Here is a 12,829-nt window from a genome sequence, read left to right on the forward strand (position 1 = left end):
TTGGAGAATTCAGACCTAAGCATTAATCGAGAGCGATGGGGACGACGGAACCCGTGAATGCAGAGGATTCTATTGAAAACGAATCCTAATGATTTATCGGGGAGGATGGCGGAACAAACCAGAGACCACTGCATTTCTTTTATTCTGATTCTGAGAGGTCATGGGTTAACCCGACAACTGAACTAGAAAAAGAGTAAATATTCGCCCGCGAAAATTTGAGTTTAATTTGATTGTTCAATTTTTGTCGATCTGAATCTGATATGAATATGATAAAAAACAAAATAAAGATTCGTTATAACATTATAACAAAACCAAGATAAGACATTATCTAGAAATAGAATCCGTGTTTAATTCCTTATACTTATATATATATCCAATAGATCCAAACAAGATATACAAATTTCTAATAGATCAGATAAAATCATAAAGCAAAGAATCCCAAGATTCAATTATTCATTAACTACCCGTATATCTTAAGATTAAGAATTAAATATTTTTTTATTCATTTTTTTTTTCGCGAGGAGCTGGATGAGAAGAAACTCTCATGTCCAGTTCTGTAGTAGAGATGGAATTCATAAACAACAACCATCAACTATAACCCCAAAAGAACCCGATTTCGTAAACAACATAGAGGAAGAATGAAGGGGATATCTTATCGAGGTAATCGGATTTGTTTCGGTAGATATGCTCTTCAAGCACTTGAACCCTTGGATTACATCTAGACAAATAGAAGCGGGGCGCCGCGCAATGACACGAAATGTACGCCGTGGTGGAAAAATATGGGTACGTATATTTCCAGACAAACCCGTTACAGTAAGACCTACAGAAACACGTATGGGTTCGGGAAAGGATCTCCCAGTATTGGGTAGCTGTCGTTAAACCGGGCAGAATACTTTATGAAATGAGCGGGTAGCCGAAAATATAGCCAGAAAGGCTATTTCAATAGCAGCGTCAAAATGCCTATAAAACTCAATTCATTATTTCAGGATAGGAATATAGAACCAAAGGAAAGAAGTCTTGTCTTGGGAATAAAAAACAATTGCGAGTTTCCTTTTTTTTTGACAAACAATATTTCTTTTTTCTTCGTCCTTTGTTACATTGAAAAAGAGATTTCAAAATGATTCAACCTCAGACCCATTTGAATGTAGCAGATAACAGCGGGGCCGAGAATTGATGTGTATTCGAGTCATAGGAGCTAGTAATCGCCGATATGCTCATATTGGTGACGTTATTGTTGCTGTGATCAAGGAAGCAGTACCAAATACACCTCTAGAAAGATCAGAAGTGATCAGAGCTGTAATTGTACGTACTCGTAAAGAACTCAAACGCGACAACGGGATGATAATACGATATGATGACAATGCTGCCGTTGTCATTGATCAAGAAGAAATCAAAAGGAACTCGAATTTTGGTGCGATCGCTTGGGAATTGAGACAGTTAAATTTCACTAAAATAGTTTCATTAGCTCCCGAGGTATTATAAGACGAGACCCAAGTATAGTTAGAGTATTTAGAGTATTTAAATGGCATAGATTAATTAGTAGATTGTGTCTCACGTATATACCTTTACTAAGTAAAAAAAAAAGACCACGTTGGTTATATCAAAATTCAGGAACAACAAAATTTTAGTTTACCATGGGTAAGGACACTATTGCTGACATAATAACCTCTATACGAAATGCTGATATGAATAGAAAAGGAACGATTCAAATAGGATCTACTAACATCACTGAAAACATTGTTAAAATACTTTTACGAGAAGGTTTTATCGATAACGTAAGGAAACATCGGGAACGCAACAAATATTTTTTGGTTTTAACCCTACGACATAGACGGAATAGAAAAGGACCACATAGAACTATTTTAAATTTACGACGGATCAGTCGACCAGGTCTACGAATCTATTCTAACTATCAACAAATTCCTAGGATTTTAGGCGGGATGGGGATTGTAATTCTTTCTACTTCTCGGGGTATAATGACAGACCGGGAGGCTCGACTAGAAGGAATCGGTGGAGAAATTTTGTGTTCTATATGGTAATCTGTCCGGTATACGAATTGTATCGAAACTCTCCATTTGTGCAAAAAAAAAAAAAAAGCACGGGTTGTCTAATAGAACTCCTCCTGCCCTACGGTAGTTGATACGTCAAGGAAGTTTTACCTGGAATAAAGAACAAAAAATGGATTCATGAAGGTTTAATTTAATTAGTAAATCACTCCCTCTGGATTCCTTTAGATAATGAAGATCTGATTTTAGGTTATGTTTCGGGAGAGTTTTACCAACGTGGGATAGAGTCAACAAAAGTGAAGTAAGTGCTTATGATTCAACCAGGGGCGTATAATTTATAGACTTCGCAACAAGGATTCGAACGATTAGGTAGTTTTTCAACTTCAAGATTTCTTTCAGGGGATCAATTCAAATTTCAAAAACTTATTTTCTTCAATAAGCGAATTCGGAAAAATTTAAGGAATAACAACTATGAAAATAAGGGCTTCCGTTCGTAAAATTTGTGAAAAATGTCGCCTAATCCGTAGGAGGGGACGAATTATCGTAATTTGTTTTAACCCGAGACATAAACAAAGACAAGGATAATCTTTCTATTCTAAAAGAACTCCTGAAAGAAAAAAACTAATCTTAAAGAAAGCGATAAACAAATAAAAATAGAAGATCTGTTTTGACATGAAATGGATATATCCATATATCTCTGACTTATCTTTATGAAATGATAAAATATGGCAAAACCTATACCAAAAGTTGGTTCACGTAGGAATGGGCGCAGTAGTGCACGGAAAAGTGCACGTAGAATACAAAAAGGAGTTATTCATGTTCAAGCAAGTTTCACAATACCATTGTTACTGTTACAAATGTACGGGGTCAGGTAATCTCTTGGTCCTCCGCCGGCACTTGTGGATTCAACGGTACAAGAAGGGGGACCCCTTTTTCTGCTCAAACCGCAGCGAGAAATGCTATTTGAGCAGTAGTAGACCAAGGTATGCAACGAGCGGAAGTTATGATAAAGGGTCCTGGTCTCGGAAGAGATGCAGCATTACGAGCTATTCGTAGAAGTGGTATACTATTAAGTTTCGTACGGGATGTAACCCCTATGCCACATAATGGCTGTAGACCTCCTAAAAAAGACGTGTGTGAAATAAACACTAAAGAGATTTCAAGAGAAATAAATGATTCAATGATCTGATCAAATAAAATAATATTACTATGGTTCGAGAGAAAGTAAAAGTCTCTACTTCGACTCGGACACGACAGTGGAAGTGTGTTGAATCAAGAACAGATAGTAAGCGCCTTTATTATGGACGCTTTATTCTGTCTCCACTTATGAAAGGCCAAGCCGACACAATAGGCATTGCGATGCGAAGAGCTTTGCTTGGAGAACTAGAAGGAACATGCATTACACGTGCAAAATCTGAGAAAATACCCACGAATATTCTACCATAGTAGGTATTCAAGAATCAGTCCATGAAATTTTAATGAATTTGAAAGAAATTGTATTGAGAGGAATTTGTATGGAACTCGTAACGCCTTTATTTGTGCCAAGGGTCCCGGATATGTAACTGCTCAAGACATCATCTTACCACCTTCTGTGGAAATCGTTGATAATACACAGCATGTAGCCAGCCTAACCGAACCAATTGATTTGTGTATTGGATTACAAATCAGAGAAATAGAGGATACGGTATAAAAACGCCAAAGAACTTTCACGACGGAAGTTATCCTATAGATGCTGTATTCATGCCTGTTCGAAATGCGAATCATAGTATTCATTGTTATGGGAATGATAATGAAAAACAGGAGATACTTTTTCTAGAAATATGGACAAATGGAAGTTTAACTCCGAAAGAAGCACTTCATGAAGCTTCTCGTAATTTGATTGATTTATTTATTCCTTTTCTACATACGGAAGAAGAAAACTTACATTTAGAAAACAATCAACACGATGTTACTTTACCTTTTTTTCCGTTTCATGATAGATTAGTTAAACTAACAAAAAAAAAAAAAAATAGCATTGAAATATATTTTATTGACCAATCAGAATTGCCTCCCAGGATCTATAATTGTCTCAAAAGTCAATATACATACATTATTGGACCTTTTGAATAACAGTCGAAGACCTTATGAAAATTGAACACTTTCGCATAGAAGATGTAAAACAAATATTGGGCATTCTAGAAAAGAAGTAGAAAAAGCATTTCGAAATTGATTTATCAAAATTTTTAATCCAATGGATTTTGAACCTTCAGCACAATCCATAGATTCGGACCAGAATTGAATAAATGTATCTAGGGAGAATTCACTTTGCCTTTGAAGTGACTACTCCTAGATACACTTATCATGATATTTTTTTAATTGATTCAATTTAAAAAGACCTAAAGTTAAGGATTTATCAATCGGTAATGTTGCTCAATACCCAACCAAAGGGCTACTGCAGTACCAATCAAAAAACGGTTGTCGCTACTGGACGACGAAATGGATTTTGGAATTTATTAACATTTTCCAAAAACGGTACTGTTAATAATCCGCAGGTACTGAAACCATTAAAGAACACCCAATAACTTGTTAGGTACTGTACGAAGTATTTGAAATACAGGAAAGAAATACCATTCAGGTAATATTTCCAAAGGAGTTGCAAATGGATCCGCAGGTTCACCAATCATTGAAGGTTCTAGAACCGCTAAGCCCACGTTACAAGCAATAGTACCGAAATTACTACTGGAAAAATATATAAAAGATCATTGGGCCATGCGGGTTCCCCATAATAATTATGACCCATACCTTTAGCTAATTTAGCTCTTAATACAGGATCGTTCAAGTCAGGTTTTTTGTTATTAGGATAGGTGAATTTTCTAGATCCATCCCCAAAGGAACCGGACATGATAATTTTTCATCATCCGGCTCAAGCAAAAGTCAATCGAATCAAATGGATACAAACGGATACCTATAAAATAAATCTATATTCTATATGTTTAAAATAAATCTATATGTTATCCCCACATATATGAATGGTTCCATATGTAAGAAAAAAGTTACCCGATTCCATTTTACGGAGTTGCAATTATACATTCAAGGAATTTCATTTTTACAGGTAAATGCTCAATACCCAAGTAGGCGTACAAAATTGATCGTGATCAAGTGCTTTATGGGTCGTCTTAGGCCTTGCGATTCACCTTTATCCCAAAAATATATCGAGATTTTTTACATACAAAGGATTTACTTGTTACTAATATAGTCTAGCCTTTGCTCTTCTTTAGATCCCTTGTTTCACTCCGATAGTATAATTAAATCGGGTCGATGCAGAAGAAATGAATGCATTTTCATACTATTAAGATAAGAAAGTAAAAAAAAAACTAAAATCTAATTTTGATTATGCCAAATCACTTATTCTACTGGATCTTACGGAGCCCTATTTATACACAACATCGTCAGGTCTGATCATAGAAAAGATTCTCTTCAAGCGAACCAGCCTATCCTTTGTATGGGGCTTACACGGTGGTTGAAACAAAGACACATTTGGTTGTGAATTCCAATGTAGCAGATAAAGGCATATTTCTGCACGGCCCAATCAATAGTTCAAGTCACACACTCCCATAATCCATTTTCTCTTCAGAATTCCTTCAACTATTCATGTCAAATAAATACTAGAATATTGTTGTAGTTGAAGGAAATATCCAAATACATGTCTTATTTTTTTTTTCAATAATCCATATTTGTAGCAATGAAATACTATTGTTCCTCCCCCAAGTAATAAGATAAATTATTGGTTACAATATAGCTATGGTCTATATTCTCTATAAAGGACCAGAAATGCCTTGCTTACGTATCATTAGGAAATGCATTAACATAAATACAGCAGTAAGAAGGGGTAATACAAAAGTGTGTAAACTATAAAAACGGGTCAAAGTGGATTGTCCCACACTAGCACTTCCACGTAATAACTCTACCAAAGGCGATCCTATTACCGGAATAGCTTCCGGAACGCCTGTTACGATTTTGACTGCCCAATAACCAATTTGGTCCCGAGGTAAGGAATAACCTGTTACGCCAAAAGATGCGGTCAACACACCCAGAACCACGCCTGTAACCCAAGTTAATTCGCGAGGTTTTTTAAAACCACCAGTGAGATAGACACGAAATACGTGCAGGATCATCATTAAGACCATCATACTTGCCGACCATCGATGAACTGATCGGATTAACCAACCAAAGTTAGCTTCAGTCATTATGTATTGAACAGAAGCAAAAGCCTCAGTAACGGTTGGACGATAGTAAAAAGTCATAGCAAATCCTGTAGCTACTTGTACCAAAAAACAAGTAAGCGTAATTCCTCCTAGACAATAAAATATGTTAACATGAGGAGGAACATATTTACTAGTTATATCATCTGCAATCGCCTGAATTTCGAGGCGCTCTTCGAACCAATCATAGACTTTATTGAGATAGGTAAACCAAGAGGACCCCCCCCCGAGAACCGTATATGAGAATTTCATCTCGTACAGCTCAAACAAAAACACCCAAGTATTAGCTGAAACGGATATGGAATAGAAAGTTTGAAACTTCTTAATCTTTTCATTCAATTTTATCTGAAGACACAAAGAGTGAAAATCCAAAGCTCTTTGTTGTAGTTGTAATTATAATGCCAAAAATCAAGTCGGCGCAGTCGTCTTTATGTTGATCGTTACAGGCCTCTTGAATCTTCTATTTACCTACTTATTTCTTTTTCTTTGCTTTGATTTGTTCTTTGTATGAAATGTGGCTTTATTCTTGTTTTCTTTCTTTTTGATAGGAATTCTCTTGTTAAGACCCTATGAATCAATTGAAACTTCAGATTCATACCAGAACCGCGATGATTCAATAAAACCTTCAAACTAAGTCCAAAGATTCTTTGAGTAAGAACCATTGGATCATCACTTATTCAATCAATAGAATAGATATAATAAATAAAAATACAAAGAAAAGAAAGGTTTGTCCTTTGATCAAAATAAGCATAAACTAAATGAGAGTTTGAAAGAATAAAAAATCTTTCGATTTATAAATAATATAACTCTTTCTTTGAATTTTTTTTGAGTCCGGCCGCGAGGTTTGAATATTAAGTATGAATCATAGTTCAAATACTTTGTGATCCATTTCATATATTCCATGCTCCAGATACTAGAATGACTATCCGACAGGATAAAACTATCTCGATCAAGATGACAGACCCATTTTTTGTACTATCAATAGGATCAATATAACAAGTCTAACACTCATATTCCAGAAATACAGAAACAAATAAATTTCACGGTCAAACTACCGAAATAGAATGGGGCTAAAAAAATCCGAGAACTAAAAGTTTCAATTTTTGTATTGAAACGCGAGGCTTCGTGATTCTTGTGAATCTAATTCATTGAAATTCCATCCAGTAAAACGGAAGAATTATAAATCTCCAAAATAATAGATAAGAATATCGCAAATAAAGCCATTGCAACACCCATCAAAGAGTCGTTCCCCATCCAGGGGCTACCTTACCATATTCCGAATTCAATGGTTTCAAAAAATCCCCTACAACAGTTCGTCTTGGACCAGATCTAGAACTACCCTCAACGGTTTGTGTAGCCATAAATCTTATTTTGTATTCAGTGAGATCTGTTGACTTTGTATATCATTCCGCTGTAAATAAACAATCTTATCATAGACCCATTGTGATCTTGAAATTATATAATAATGGAAACAGCAACCTTAGTCGCCATCTCTATATCTGGTTTACTTGTAAGTTTTACTGGGTACGCCTTATATACTGCTTTTGGGCAACCCTCTCAACAATTAAGAGATCCATTCGAGGAACACGGGGACTAATTGAAGTAATGAGCCTCCCAATATTGGGAGGCTCATTACTTCAATTGAGATAATGAAAAATCATTTCATTTTTTTAGTTAGAATTTTAGGCGGTTCTCGAAAAAGATAGCGAAAAAATTATCCTAGAGTAGATACTAAGAGGAATGTATAAACCAATGCTTCCATAAATTCGATCGTGGTTTACAATTATAGCTTCCGTACCTGTTTATTTGGAATCATCTCCCGAATAAAGAAAGAACAAGAATCAAAGAAAAGGCAGCGATTTAAATCAAGATTTTCCAGCAGCCTATGGCAAATCACAAATAAGTAGAAGCAAAAAATAACAAAGCAATCTTGCATCAGACTACTTGTCTTCTTGTAGTTGGATCTCCAAGTTTTTGGAATGCTCCAAATTCCACTTGAGCATCCAAATCTGGATCAATACCGGCAAAAACATCTCTGAACAGGGTTCTAGCACCATGCCAAATGTGTCCGAAGAAGAAAAGCAAGGCAAACGAAGCATGCCCAAAAGTAAACCAACCCCTCGGACTGCTACGAAAAACACCATCGGATTTCAAAGTAGCACGATCTAATTCAAAAATTTCACCCAATTGAGCACGTCTAGCATATTTTTTCACAGTAGCAGGATCACTATAACTCACTCCATTGAGTTCGCCGCCATAGAACTCAACAGTTACACCTACTTGTTCGACACTATACTTTGATTCTGCCCTTCTAAAAGGGACATCCGCTCTAACAATTCCGTCTCCGTCTACCAAAACAACCGGAAATGTTTCAAAAAAAGTAGGCATACGACGTACAAAAGTTCACGCCCGTCTTTATCTCTAAAGATAGGGTGCCCTAACCACCAACGGCTATTCCATCCCCGTTGTCCATTGAACCCGCTCTGAATAATCCTCCTTTTGCCGGATTATTGCCAATGTAATCATAAAAGCTAATTTTTCAGGAATTTTAGACCAAGCTTCTGATAAACTTTGATTTTCAGCTAACCCAGCACTAACCCTTCGATATATTTCTTGCTGGAAGTATCCTTGATCCCATTGATAACGAGTAGGACCAAATAATTCGATGGGGTAGTTGCTGAACCATACCACATAGTTCCGGCAACAACAAAAGCTGCAAAAAGACAGCAGCTATACTACTGGAAAGGACGGTTTCAATATTTCCCATACGTAATCCTTTGTATAAACGTTGGGGCGGGCGGACACTAAGATGGAATAAGCCCGCTAATATCTTAATGTCCCTGCTGCAATATGATGAGAGGCTATTCCTCCCGGAACAAAGGATCAAAACCTTCCACGCCCACGCCGGATTTACAGGTTGGACCTTGCCAGTTAGTCCATAAGGGTCCGACACCCATATTCAGGACCATACAATCCTGTTACATGAAATGCGCCAAAGCCAAAGCAAGCCACTCCTGAGAGAAATAAATGAATTCCAAAATCTTGGGCAAATCAAAGAAGGTTTTCCTGTGCGCTCATCACAAAAATTTCTAGATCCCAATATACCCAATGCCAGATAGCTGCCAAGAAGCACAAGCCAGAAAACACAATATGTGCTCAGCCACACCTTCGTAACTCAAATACCCGGATTTGTTATAGTCCCCCTGTAATACTCCAACCGCCCATGAATTGGTTATTCCTAAACGAGTCATGAAGGGTATAACGAACATACCTTGTCTCCACATTGGATCAAGAACAGGATCGGAGGGATCAAAACGGCTAATTCATATAGAGCCATTGAACCGGCCCAACCAGCAACCAGAGCCGTATGCATTATATGAACAGAAAGCAAGCGACCGGGATCATTCAATACGACAGTATGAACACGATACCAAGGCAAACCCATGGAAATACCCCTTTATCAACGAAAAATAGACACTATGTAACTTTATTGCATTGGAATACCTCCCCTTTTGGGTGGATTCTTTCGGAGAAAGGATTAATATTTGTTCTATTCCATTAGTAATTAAGGAAGAATTCGGCTCAGAAGAAAAAAGAGAAGCAGATCTATTCTATACCCGATAAGTATCAATACGCAATGGGGGTTGATCCTATTTTTTATGAATGAACGTATCCCTATTTGTTCATCATTCAAAGGACCTATTGGTAAGAATTCTCTTTCATTCATTCTGTCTTTCTTTATTTTATATTTTATGGCCTTATTCTATCTATGTATAAAATATGAGGCCAATATTATTAAGACCATTATTACGCTTCCAGATCAAAGTGAAATATAGTATTTAATTCTTTTCTTTCCTTTAATGCCTATTGGTGTTCCAAAAGTTCCTTTTCGAAATCCGGGAGAGGAAGATGCAGTTTGGGTTGACGTATAGTGCGACTTGTCAAATATATTGGGTCATATAGGATTCCCCGTTCTCTCCTTGATCGAGATATCCTCTGTTTCGCTTAAAAAGATTGATTGAATTATCAAAATTTGTAGCGTGAAGTGTAATGAAGTGCAATTAGAGATCCATTTCATTTTTTGGGGGTATCCAGATTAATATTTTCAATTAGAATGATTTATGGTTGGCTTGGTTGGACCGAAAAATGAAGCATCCAGGCTCCGTTTAGAAAAACCCAATTGGTAATACATTTATGATTACCACCTATATCATAATCATAAATCTTTTTATTTACAAATTCGAAATAGAAATAAGAACGATTTCAAACTATTAATCAATCGAATAATATGAAATACGTTGAATATTTGGCGGAAAACATGAAAGAAAAGGAATTAAAATAAAAAGGAAATGAAATCATAGCAAAAGATGTGGTATTGGGTCATTTGTCCTATATGCAAATCAAAATCAGGCGGATCTTTACTCGGGTAGAGCATAAACCTAAAAAATTGAATAAAAATTGATGAAACCCATTCAGGAACAAGAAAATGACATCGTGATTTGGATTGAATCCCAATGAAAAAAAATAGATCAATGAAAAGTTTGTGCGATAAGTTTAGCGAATTTTCTATATTATAGATTATAGGAAAACGGGCCAAAACTTATCTTTCTTTAATTTCATTTTATTTAAAAAATGTAAGAAAAAGCCCCTTCGTTAGAAATTAGAAGTTAGAAAAGGCACACTAGAAAAAACGAAGGATGGCTGGAATCTACACATTGATTTTTTTCGCAATTTTGTTGAACCGTATGCATCAAAAGGTGCCTGTACGGCTACTAAGGGATACAATTTTATCCTAATCAACCGACTTTATCGAGAAAGATTACTTTTTTTAGGCCAAGAGGTTGATAGCGAGATCTCGAATCAACTTATTGGTCTTATGGTATATCTCAGTATAGAGAATGATACCAAAGATCTGTATTTGTTTATAAACTCTCCTGGCGGATGGGTAATACCGGGTAGCTATTTATGATACTATGCAATTTGTGCAACCAGATGTGCATACAATATGCATGGGATTGGCTGCTTCAATGGGATCTTTTCTCCTGGCCGGAGGAGAATTACCAAACGTCTAGCATTCCCTCACGCTCGGCGCCAATGAGTTTTTATTTGATGGAAAGAAAAAAAAGACTATGCCTTCGCCATATGAAATATGAATTAGTAAGTAATAATAGCATGGCACTTCGAATTCGATATGATATTTTTTGATTTCTTTTTTTCAAAACATTAGATTATGTATCGAAAGAGTAGTATGAGAGAAAGGGCATTTCAATTTTATCTTAGCTTTCGTGGGCCCATCTCAGCGTCACAAACTTTTTCTTTTCACACAGAGGCTATTAACAATATTTATAACAATATTTATGTTATAAAATAAAAAGTACGAAAAAAAAGACTATTTTTTCTTTCTTTTTTGAAAAAAAAAAAACTTTAGGATGCTGAATCACAGACGAAATAAATATATAAAGCAACGGAGCCATCATAGTATTTTGAACTTTTCCGAAAAAAAAAAAAGAAGGGTGGTAATTGGATTATTTAGTGATCTGGGTCTAATAGACGCTCTCTCTATTTTCTCTTTTCTTTTTCGATGAAAGAAAAAAGAATTCCATTGTAAAGCCGTATGCAATGCACAAAAATGCCTGTACGGTTGTTCAATTCTATCTTTTTCTTATTATTCTTTAGCTATTTTTAGCTATTCTTCTCGCCTCATTATGTGAGTTAGAAGAACCTTTTATTATGTTATATCATCAGGGTAATGATCCATCAACCTGCTAGTTCTTTTTATGAGGCACAAACAGGAGAATTTATCCTGGAAGCGGAAGAACTACTGAAACTTCATGAAAGCCTCACAAGGGTTTATGTACAAAGAACGGGCAAGCCCCTATGGGTTGTATCCGAAGACATGGAAAGAGATGTTTTTATGTCAGCAACAGAAGCCCAAGCTCATGGAATTGTGGATCTTGTAGCGGTTAAATAAGTTAAATAACAAATAGCAATAGCAACGATTTAACACCAATCCACAATTTAATTAAGATTGATTTAATCCCTCTTCTTCCTTTCCTTCTTAACTTAAGCCTAAAGCCTAAAGGGTTAATATTTTATTAATCTATTAAATAGAAAAAGTAATTCAGAATCATCTGGTTAGGATCGATCTAAACCAGTCTATTATGTATATAATTCAGTATGCCAACTATTAAACAACTTATTAGAAATGCAAGACAGCCAATTAGAAATGTCACGAAATCCCCTGCTCTTGGGGGATGTCCTCAGCGCCGAGGAACATGTACTAGGGTGTATGTGCGACTTGTTCAGATCATGGGCTGAGAAAAAAGAAACAACTTTTTCAGTATCAACGATCCGTACCAGTGAATAGAATGGGGTTCGTCCGTTCACTATCTAAAAAAGCTAGATCTACCATATCCTTCTATTGTGTATGAAATTTATGGTTTCCATTGGCGCAAATCAATCTTAGAATTTAAGATGAGAAAAATTCCCCATTGGTAGCAAATGCTTATCCATTAAGCGGGGAAAATCCTATTTAAAAAGCAAAAAGATTATGCTTCGACTCTTGCAAAGAACGGACTAACA

At 36.0% G+C, this 12,829-nt stretch overlaps 1 protein-coding gene and 2 pseudogenes across 1 annotated transcript; 1 reads left to right on the top strand and 2 right to left on the bottom strand.

Annotated features, from left to right (window-relative positions):
* Positions 1 to 1,117: 1,117 nt before the first annotated feature.
* Positions 1,118 to 1,603, top strand: LOC128288433 (50S ribosomal protein L14, chloroplastic-like; annotated as a pseudogene).
* Positions 1,604 to 5,271: 3,668 nt separating this feature from the next.
* Positions 5,272 to 6,600, bottom strand: LOC128288435 (cytochrome b6-like). The gene has a single exon (XM_053024864.1). The coding sequence runs from the start codon at positions 6,497 to 6,499 to the stop codon at positions 5,801 to 5,803; it is 699 nt and encodes a 232-aa protein (XP_052880824.1). The 5' UTR covers positions 6,500 to 6,600; the 3' UTR covers positions 5,272 to 5,800.
* A 1,575-nt stretch (positions 6,601 to 8,175) lies between these two features.
* LOC128288434 (photosystem II CP47 reaction center protein-like) lies at positions 8,176 to 10,000 on the bottom strand (annotated as a pseudogene).
* Positions 10,001 to 12,829: the final 2,829 nt, after the last annotated feature.

The sequence above is a fragment of the Gossypium arboreum genome, unplaced genomic scaffold (assembly GCF_025698485.1).
Source record: "Gossypium arboreum isolate Shixiya-1 unplaced genomic scaffold, ASM2569848v2 Contig00215, whole genome shotgun sequence".
NCBI lineage: Eukaryota > Viridiplantae > Streptophyta > Magnoliopsida > Malvales > Malvaceae > Gossypium > Gossypium arboreum.

Excerpts from the sequence above, each read along its gene's own strand:
- LOC128288435 (XM_053024864.1), bottom strand. The coding sequence starts at position 6,499 with ATGAAATTCTCATATACGGTTCTCGGGGGGGGGTCCTCTTGGTTTACC.